Genomic DNA, 10,859 nt, shown 5'->3' on the forward strand with positions numbered 1-10,859 from the left:
AAAGCGCAAATTCATTTATATAAAGTTAATTTCAAACGAAACAAGCTACACAAAGTTGTTCTACACTTAAACTGGGACATCTTGCATATCGTTAGGGCCTCTTTTTGTTTCTGAGCCATGCTGTTCAACCTATCCGCAAGCGAGGGGGAGGGTAATGGCTTTGGAGACCCTTTGTTTGATCGACAGCCGCCAAACCCAATCCTAAATCAAACATTCGTTCAAACTGACCAATAGCGTCGCTCTCTGGGCAAATTCAGCTGAGTGGGCGGAGTTTAAACAAAAATGCCCGCCCACCATCCAATCGTTAGGTTGCGCGAAGGCTGCAGTTTCAGTTTGTTTTATTCACCATTTTGAGTAGCTGAAGGTAAAATTTAAACTAAATACTTTCGTAGAGCAGGAGTCTTTCCCGCATTGTTTCATTTTTACCGCAGAGAGAGGGCGTTGGTTTGGCGACGTCACCTTTAGCCCTCTTGTGATTTAAAATCCCACATTTTCCCTGCTTTTCTTCTGCTCTTTCACAATTTGAACCTCTACAGTATTCCTGCAAAATGGCAAGACCAGTGAGGTACGTGTGTTTCCATTCGTCCTGCTGCTGCTGCTGCTGCATGCACACGGAGCCCTGGGCTTCTCGCATGTGCCAGGCATCCCTAGCTTCTTGTTTAGAGCTCGGTTTTGTACCGTTTTTGCTCGTTCGTGCATGCGTTTTGCTCGTTTTTCCCCAGTGTGTCTCTTTTATATGTATGGCTAACGTAGATCCCGCACGTCTCTAATGTGCATCCACCAGGATTCTGCGACCTGATGTTCCTTGTGCATCACCTACCTACATTTCAGGATATGTGTGTTGTGTAAGAAGCACTCGAAGGCTTCATGTTGTCTTGTAAGGCAGTGAGAACATGGCTTCCCATTCATCCTCGGGGTGATAAAATCCCACCGAAGGTGCTCAGTGGCCCACTCGAGTGATTTTCAACCTGTTATGCGCACATATTTGCGTAAATAACTCAGTGATGCAGAAACAATAGATTGCGAAAGCCCGTTGGTGTTTTTTGGGGAGGGAAGCGCGTTTTGAGGGATTTTTTTGATTACGGTGAATTAACACGACGCGGGTGACGTCAGAGGGGGGCGGGGTGGTTTGCAATTATGTGCACAAAATTTGATATTCGCTGCACATTGAGTTCAGATGGCAACAGCGGATTAGTATATATAGCTATGTGTCATTTGTACCTACAAAAGATGAAAAACATCGCGCGCGTTCATCATGTATGGACTATAACATAGTCTCGCGCTGCTCTCACAAACATCCCCCACTGACTGTTCTTACAATTAAATTTATATAAGTACTGTTATTAATACATAAAGACAGAGGTTCTGACAGTACTAACTATTGTTACTAATAAACATGAGACATTTCCACCGAAATTGGTTGCAATTTTCAGATTTTACTGTTTATATTGTATTCTGTATAATATCATATACTCTCTGAATTGAGTTTTAAGTGTGCTGTGAAAAATGGAGAGAATACTATTTCGGTCTCAATTTAAGTATTTCTGCATTATATATTTTTTTTTGTAAATTACACATTTAATTCAATGTGTTACTTGCCATTTGTAATATTCACTAGCATTTTCTGAATGTGAAAATTCACAAAACAATTTTTTTTTTTTTGTAAACTACACATTTAATTCAATGTGTTTCTTGCCATTTCTTTGTAATTAGCCTATTTGTAAAATTGACTTGCAATTTCTGAGTGGAAATGGTTTCAACTCCTTTTTTTTGTCCCCGGTCTATTGTAAATTTTAATCCAAAAAGTCTTGTGATCCATCTAATTACTTAGAAGTAACTTGTGGCTCTTCAAGCATCTCAACACTGTGTTGGGCCTGAGAGGTTAAATGAGACAAGACTGCAGTATTAATGAAACCCTCATTGAAATTCTAATTGAGGAACTGTTTAACGATCATTAATTCAAGTAAACATAATGAAGCGAGGCATGTTAAATGAGCTTTAGTTTCCTGAAGAAATGCTGACCACCTTCCAATGGTCTGTAAGCCCTTAACGCCACATGCACCGCTGTGCTTGGAAACTCTCGTTACGGTATGTTGTCTCTCTTACAGGAACAGAAAGGTGGTGAATTACTCCCAGTTCAACGAATCTGACGATGCAGGTAATAAACCTTCTCTAAAATCCATTTTTTAAGCTTCAACAGTACTCTTTGCATGTTTACTCAATATTGGCATATAAGCATTCTGCAGGTCAGTTCAAATCAGTTTTAGGTAATCAGTTTGTGCTATTGTGTAATCTGCCTTTGTTTTTGCCTCCAGATGAGGACTATGGGAGAGAAAAGGAAACAACTAAGAAGATACGTGCTCCACCTCGTGAAATCAAGCACAAGAAGACTAAGAATTCGCAGGAAGACAGGCAAGAATCTGTCTATTTTTAGCGTTTCAACAAATAGTATCAGAATAATGCATTTTAAATTATTTTATATGTTTCAAATGGAGTGAATTTCATCACATGGTTTCGCATGTGCTTGGATCTCTGGGGAACGTGAACCTTTTTGAGATCCATTTTCTCCTTATGACCCACATTTACAGCAGTTAATTATAACTAGGAAATAAATACTACACACTAGGACATTTTCCTTCAAAGATCAAACTACTAACGTACCTTTTCTGTTTTCTTGCAGCGAGGATTCAGATGACAAACTCTCCAAATCCAAAAATGATTCTGCAGGTAAGTTGCGTTACATAGGTTTAATCTACCGTAGATGAATTATTGATTTATAAACAGATGATTAATCTCTAATCTTGTGTTTTACAGATGATTTCGGTAGTGATGAAGACAATGACTTTGGAGAGAAAGAGGAAGACGAAGATGGAGGAAGTGACTACGATGATAAAAAAGCCAAAAAGGGAAAGAAAGGAAAGGTGGAGAAGCCAGGCAAAAAGTCACTGAAGAGGAAACGAGGTGGAGGTGAGTTGCAGAACGACAAAAAATGCATTAAATATGAAGCGCCAGACGTTTAACTATCAGCATAAAGTCTAGTCCTATTTTGGCCAAGAACTGCCCATTATGATCATGTGATCAATATATAAAACAATCACAGTTTAATAGTGCATGACCTGAAATCAGATGTGAAAATGGATGCAAATTAAATGAAGCATAGATGAAAATATGGGTGCATCTGTTGTGCGTGACACTTGTGATTCCTCTGCAGATGATAGTGATGATGATGATAAAGAGGTGAGCAGGAAACCGAGGCAGGTGAGGCAGGCTGCGTCAAAGGCTGTGTCCAAACAGAGAGAAATCCTTCTGGGAGACGGAGGCAGTGAGGATGAGGAAAAGGATGAGGAAGAGCAGGCATACCTGGACCGTAAGTGTTGTTAAACATGTTTGTCATTTTGATTTAGCATATTGCTTATAGTCGCTAATGATTTTGGCCTGGTAACTGATAAAACAAGTGAACAAAAAATTAATAGAAGCCTTTTTGTCTCTTTTGACTTGATCCAGTAATTAGACACATTTATATTACAATTTCTCTGTTGCAGAAGAGTCAGGCAGTGATGAAGATTTCATGGTTGATGATGATGATGACAGCGACTATGGGCACTCCAAAAAGAAAGGCAAAAAAGTAGTGCCGAAAGGAGGAAGGAGAGTGGAGAAGAAGGACAAGAAATCCCCTAAACCCCGACTAAAGGCCACAGGTAACCACTGCCGCTCTTGAGATTTTAGAGTCTTCAAAATTTCTCTTTTTGTGTTTCAAGGAACAATTAGCATCATACGGGCTTGAAATGATCTGTAAATGATGTTAGCGTAAAATAATGACACGTTATCATTTTCGGGTCAACTATTCCTTTAATTTTCTCATTTAAGTCATGTATTGCTTGAAAAGGTTGTTGGCCTGAGGCTATTGAATTTGAACATGCCTTAGGCAGAAATATTTTGAAGTTTGATGAAATATACTGCGGTACTACTGTAGCCATGAGGTACAGGTCAGTAAGATTATTTTAATGTTTTTGAAAAAAGAAGAGACTTATGCAAAATATGCCTCAAAAACTGTAATTTTATGAAATAAGTACTTTTAAAGCTGCAGTGCGTAAGTTTTGCCTCTTTGTCGCCATCTCTGTTTGAAAACCTGGAATTGAAGCTCTGTGCGGAATTATCTTCCGTGTGTGGGGTTGTGCTCCGGCACGGCTCCAGCGCGGATGAATCTAATGTTTTGAGGAGTATGTGTTAGTCTGTCAGTCACCGCACTGGTGTGGATACTGTACTTAGGAATCACAGATTCTAGCCTACGTCTTGGAATATATGACCCAAATAAGTATTTTTCACGGTATATTGCCATCTGAACAAGTAACAAGTCTGCCACGTTTGTTCTGACCAACTGAGGAAAAAAGCATTACCATAAACCGCACTACCAATGGTGATTGGTTCGATCGGTTAGCTCATATCACATCTAACCGTGCAAACTATTATTATTGTTATACTTTATTCTAAATTGAATATTGAATACTTGTTATTCTAAAAATAATGTTAACAACATCAGCATTGCGTGACTATGCGTATAGCGTGTAGATTTCAATTTCTGTACAGTCTAATATCTAATTGTCATACCATTTGAATTTCATATTAAGAAATTCTTTTAACCCAAAAAGCAAACTGTGCTCCCTTCGAACTGGTTTTCTTTAAAATACAAATCTTGTGTAATCCCATGCTATCTGTAATCAGAAGCACATTTAAAACTGGAATATAATTTAATTTCATTCACTCACATGTGCTTCATAAACACACAAACCTTTCTGGATTACAATACATCATCAAAATTATTCATTTTATTATTCTAGCTGCTGTGAGAAAAGGCTATAAATGATCCGTCACCTGCAGGATCCTCAAATGCGATCGCTTAGTAGCCGGGACAACTTCTTTGTTTACAGACGTGACGTAATAACGCAGTGCCATGCTACCCATACCACTCAAATTAGAAAACATTATTATAAGCTAACCGAACGCTGGCTGGTTTTGTACTTGATTGATTTCGGATCATTTTTAACCCAAAAAAGTTACGGACTGCAGCTTTAAAATAACAGTTTTGTTTAATATATGTCAAAATGTAATATATTTGTGTAATGGCAAAGCTGAACTTTCAGCATCACTACTCTAGAGTTCAGTGTCATGATCCTAAATCATTCTAATATGCTGATTTGATGCACAAGAAACATTTCTTATTATGATCAATATTTTTTTTCACAATTCTTTAAATAAAGTTCATAAGAACAGCATTTATTTGAAATCTAAATCCATGCTGAATGAAACAAACAAACAAAAAAAAAGACCCCAAACTTTATAAACGTGATGTTTGTTTGTCCTTCAGTGAACCCCAGCCCTATGAAAGGCAAAGGGAAAGGTCGCCCGAGTGCGGCTAAAGCAGTGGAGAAATCCTCGCCCAAAGACGACGAGGAACCCGAGAGCCCTCTTGAAGACGAGGAGGAAGAAGAGGTGGAGAAGAAGGAGTCTCCTCCCTCCAAAAAGACGAAGGATGAAGCCCCTGAAGACGAGGAAGAAGACGAGGAAGAGGATGGCTCAGAAGAGGAGGCTCCATCCGGGGAAGACTAGCCATGTTACTAATGTTGTCCCTTTCTTCTATTTCCCTTTACACTCTTTCCTTTCTTGGGGGGTTTGTTTGCTTTTCAGATTTTTTTCAGTGTCTGTTGTGGCCTGGCTCAACGGTTTGAACTTTTTTTTTTTTTTTTTTCCTATTTTTTTTTTTTTTTTTTAACCTATAATTTCCATATCGCGAAGGACATTTTCCCACAACTTGTGAGCGTATATATCTATATATATTATTGAGTAAAATGTGTCTGAGTCTGTTTATTTATGGGTATATAATCTTGAGGGAAGCCCATCGTTCCAACCAAGTAGCGTCGCTGCTCGCCCAGGGTAATCACATGACCGAATTCTCCAAAAATGCTTTTGCTCATTCATTTCCGTAACATGTATAAAGCGTAGCATTCACTCTGCATTGTTGCGACCGATGCTCATCATTCATGAATTGAATTGCTGTGTAAAATGTTCGTAAAACCATTCTTGCGTAAAGTATCGCAACTAAGGGCCTCACTCAAAAACAAAAGTGTAAACGCAATTTTTTACAAACCGTTACATCCAATTAGATTGTGCTTGTATTTAATAAACGAGGACTAAGTTGCGTTTAATTTGTTCGCAAATACGGCAATTTACCTATGAATAGTTTTGCGAAGTTCTACAACGGTGTTTCCTGAATGAGATCCGATGCGTTTGTTGTGTAGTGACTATCTAGAAAGCCATTCGTTAGAAAGTTTCGTAATAGTTGACAGCGTTTGTTTTGATACTAGCGGTCAGGGTTGTGCTTATCCGAGGATTCGTTTTGTATTTATTCAACATGCGCTTGCAGCTCTTTACATGTTGATCATCAGCTGAAGATGGAGAAACTAATGCTATCTAATGCTCATGCTTTGAGAATTTCTTTCGCCGTGGTACACACTTTATCCAGGGTTTGCTATTCAGTTTGTAGTTTTACCTTTTAAATAAACTGTCTCGATCTGTGTAGTTTAAACCATAATGCTGTTACTGTTTGAATAGAATATTCTGGCTTTAAATGTCAAGTTCTGTTTATGAAATCTGCAGAATTTCCACTGAAAATCTTCAAGATTTGTACCTCAGTTTGCTGTGCACTTATAATGGAAGTCTATACAGCAGCTGTACAAGGTTTGCACTCTTGTAAGTGCATTTGTTTTGTTTTTTTAGCAAACTGAGATATGATTTTGAAATATTTTCTGTGATGCGTTCTGCAGATGCCATCCATTGAGCCAAGCTCATTTTGAACCTGGCATATTTCTAGATTCATGCTCATTTCACTCTGAACTCTAATTCTGCGTTTGTTTGTTTTTGTTTTTCTCGTCCACCAGATCATCTCGTAAAAAGGCTGCAGTACGAATGCTTTCATCTCTTTTCTCAAAAGAGGCGTGCAGCGAGTGTTCTGAGATCGGGCCTTAAAACAGTTAATTGCATGAGAAATGTGAATCTTGAGTCTCGCTCACTGTTTCTGCCTTACAAAGCCTGTTTTTTTTTTCTTCGAAATCTTGTACCACAAAGCTAAACGTTCAGAAACCGGGACTTGTACCCGTTTTTGTCCGAGACTGTATTGCTGTTGTTGAGGGATCTCTTCAGCCGAGCAAATAACGTTTTAAAGAGTCAGACGTTGTTTTTCTTCAGCCCTGGATCAGATGCGTTTGTGATGTTGTCGTGACAGAGAGGTTTATTTGCACTGTGAGGATGGAGAAGGATTGTACTATTCATACCTTATGTGTGTTTGCTCATTAAATATATATTTCTGTGGCTGCTTGTTTTTAATTTCAGACACATATGATGTAAATCCCATGATGCATTTCAAGGGGCTTTTCTGTCTACAGCGCATACATGGCATTCTGACTAGGTTCGATCCTTTCTGCCAGGCATCTCTGAATATTTTCCACTCGTGCTGTCTATGAATTGGTTTTTAACCTAGCTGTCCAAAAATGTATGATTTTTTTTTTCTTCCTCAGATTTTTTTTTTTTTTTTTTTTTGTATTGTTTGTTTTTTTAAGAAAATAAATAAAATGTATCTTCATTTTAATGAGTAACACTCGTACTGGTGTCTTCTTGTGCAAAACATCTTCCTTGGAGATCCAGTCATTTAAACGTTTTCATTCAAAATCAATTGTTTCAGCTTTTGAAATCAGTTTGTCTTAAAATGATGAGAACAATAAGAAACAGCATAAGTTTGATGCTTCCGCGGTGAGTTTCCATATGTTTGTGTCACTGAAAGACACAATCTTAAAGGAACAGTTCACCCAAAAATGAGAATTTACTCACCCTTAGGCTATCCAATATGTAGATGAGTTTGTCTTTTGTCAGGAAAGATTTGGAGAAATTTAGCATCCTAAATTTCATAAACCTGGAAACAAGTCTTGATGGATTTGTTTCCCACAAACATGCAGATTTGTTTCACAATACGTTGATGGAGTGGTGTGGATTATTTTGATGTTTTTATCAGCTGTTTGGACTCTTATTCTGACGGCACCCATTCACTGCAGAGGATCCATTGGTGAGCCATTGATGAAATGCTAAATTTCCACAATTCTGCTCTAATTAAAAAAAACTAACTTCGATGGCCTGAGGGTGAATGTTTTCACAAATTGTCAATTTTTGGGTGAACTATTCCTTTAAGTAAATTCATAGTTGAATCAGTTCTGACAGCACTTTGGAGATCTCAAATGGTGACAGAACTGCATTTAGCTAGAAACTAGATGAAAAACAATCACATGCAGAATGCATAGTTGTCTGAATTATCTAAGTATAAGGGGATACTTCAGACACTTCTGTGTTGACACACATTACAATATGAATTATAGTTTGATCAAATTAAGATTTAGAGTAGGTGCAGGAATATGAAGTGCCGTTACTAATAATACCAACTTGATTTTAGTAGTATTTAAGTTAGTTTGTCATTCTATCTTTGTTTCCATACACATAAAGTCATCAACAGTCGTGATACTAAATTCTAACACATGATGGCAGTGTTGTTTCAACGACTGAGCCAGTCTGAAACTGTTTAAGTGCTGGCCATATTTTTGCATAATTTTTTATTTGGCTATTATTTTTTGTCACATAGCTGGATGCCATATAAGGGATTTTCTTCTGTCAGTTACCAAGTCTTGCGAGACAAATAAGCAACCACAGCTTTAAAAACAAGCCCAATATGGTTTTTTTGATGATTTATTATCATGAATATTATTTATTACCGATAAATGAGCCTGCAACATGTTAAACTGAAACGTGCTTTATTTTGAGGCCAAAAACAGGTTTTTCTACCATTTAAAATAAAATAATGTATAACTATCAAATAAATGACAAAAACAAAATGCTAAATAAATAGTATAGAAAAATATTATATTAAATTATAATATATTATATTAAAAAAGAAAATATATTAATATTATTTAAAAAATATTATAAAAAAGATATAAAATCATTAAGCTGTCATTTATGTGTATTCATGAAGTCAAAGGGTAATAATAATGTGGTCTAAGTTTAAATGTTAAAAAAATAAATACATTTTAAGACATCTTGCCATACTAGGCTATTCAAACCAAATGTATTTACTCTTAGTATTAGGATATGACTACTTGTTTTTTATTACAGCCCGTGATAATTAATACATAACAAAAACTCATTGTAAAAATTAGGCTACTTCTATCATCGCTTGAATTACAGCGTCACGCGCCTTCTTTTTGAGAAGATTTCAGAGAGTGTCAATCAATGCATCGGAGAATACGGCGAACATAAACGAACGAAGTTGCTTGTCAGATTTCCCTAACAAGCCACCATATGTTTTTAAATAAGCGCAAAAAAACGCAACCCGCGATCAGGGCCCTCATATTACATTATGTGTGTACTCACTAATGTTCACTCACAACACCCTGTCTTTGGTAAAAAAAAAAAAAAAAAAAAAAACTTTTCTTTAAAGAAATTGGAAGTAAACATAGCCATACGTTTTTCTCCGGTGTACAGAGGTGTAGTTTTCTCTCTCTCTCTCTCTCTCTCTCTCTCTCTCTGTGTGGATGCATAAGAATTCCTAACAAAACTAAGAAATTACCATTACTGATTTAATTTTTTTCATCATAAAATCACAATTTTATAATAAAACCTTAGACATTTGTAATGATTTATAATTATAGGCCCCCTGCTAACAGGGGTAAACAAGTGTGCTTGCATTCTGATTTTAATTCTGTTTGCATTTCAATAAAATTTACAATGTAACTCATCTCAATGTCGTCATTTTTAAAACATCACAGTAATTTTGAGTTGTTTCCAAGGACAAGAGGCAGAATCACCCTACAATCTAGGATGTTTTTAAAGCGGTCATATGACGTTGCTAAAAAGAACATTATTTTTTGTATTTGGTGTAATGCAATGTGTTTACGCGGTTCAAAAAAAGCTATTATTTTCCACATACTGTACATTATTGTTGCTCCTCTATGCTCCACCTTTCTGAAACGCATCGATTTTTACAAAGCTCGTCGTTCTGCAGGGAGGTGTGCTCTGATTGGCCAGTTATCCAGTGCATTGTGATTGGCCGAATACCTCAAGGTGTGCTGGAAATGTTACGCCCCGTATTGTGATGCCGTGTCCCGGCACGACGAGACCAAAACAATAAAACCCACTATAAACGAGGCATTTGTTGCATTCAGTGAGGACATAATTACTGATTTTAATGACTCACGCATTGAGCATTGCTTTTCTGATGATGCAATTCGCGTCACGCGCACTGTACGCTGTCCCTCGTGTACGCGTGAAAAGTGAAGTATACTTTAACCTTGCACATGTCTGCTTTTGTGATCGAAGAAATGCCAAATAAGCACTACCCTACACTGCTCAAAACTCACGTTTGAATAGTCAGGGGCAAATTCTTTAAATATGAAAACATACTTACAGGCTGTGAGTCAGAAGCGCCAGGCTGTTCTTGCAAAGGAAATAAAGGGGAAGGGGGAAGTCGTGGCCTAATGGTTAGAGAGTCGGACTCGTAATCCAAAGGTTGCAGGTTCGAGTCTCGGGCCAGCAGGGATTGCAGGTGGGGGGAGTGAATGTCCAGCGCTCTCTCCACCCTCAATACCACGACTGAGGTGCCTTTGAGCAAGGCACCGAACCCCCAACTGCTCCCTGGGCGCCGCAGCATAAATGGCTGCCCACTGCTCCGGGTGTGTGTTCACGGTGTGTGTGTGTTCACTGCTGTGTGTGTGCACGTTGGATGGGTTAAATGCAGAGCACGAATTCCGAGTATGGGTCACTAT

General features: G+C 37.8%; 1 protein-coding gene across 2 annotated transcripts; it reads left to right on the forward strand.

The window, feature by feature from the left end:
* Positions 1 to 288: 288 nt before the first annotated feature.
* On the forward strand, positions 289 to 7,654 carry LOC306855048 (nuclear ubiquitous casein and cyclin-dependent kinase substrate 1-like). Of its 2 annotated transcripts, XM_079393459.1 has the most exons (9): positions 298 to 364; positions 537 to 565; positions 2,109 to 2,158; positions 2,316 to 2,412; positions 2,681 to 2,727; positions 2,815 to 2,967; positions 3,212 to 3,367; positions 3,543 to 3,698; positions 5,366 to 7,648. In XM_079393459.1, the coding sequence occupies exons 2-9, from the start codon at positions 549 to 551 to the stop codon at positions 5,605 to 5,607; spliced, it is 918 nt and encodes a 305-aa protein (XP_079249585.1). In that variant the 5' UTR covers positions 298 to 364; positions 537 to 548; the 3' UTR covers positions 5,608 to 7,648. The 2 variants fall into 2 exon arrangements, with proteins under 2 accessions (XP_079249584.1, XP_079249585.1); XM_079393458.1 differs by having other exon boundaries at positions 289 to 565; positions 5,366 to 7,654.
* Positions 7,655 to 10,859: the final 3,205 nt, after the last annotated feature.

The sequence above is a fragment of the Barbus barbus genome (assembly GCF_936440315.1).
Source record: "Barbus barbus genome assembly, chromosome: 35".
NCBI classification, from domain to species: Eukaryota; Metazoa; Chordata; class Actinopteri; order Cypriniformes; family Cyprinidae; genus Barbus; species Barbus barbus.

Coding starts and splice junctions, on each gene's coding strand:
- LOC306855048 (XM_079393458.1), top strand. Junction 2,159..2,315: donor CAACGAATCTGACGATGCAG/GTAATAAACCTT, acceptor TTTTGCCTCCAG/ATGAGGACTATGGGAGAGAA. Junction 2,728..2,814: donor ATCCAAAAATGATTCTGCAG/GTAAGTTGCGTT, acceptor TGTGTTTTACAG/ATGATTTCGGTAGTGATGAA.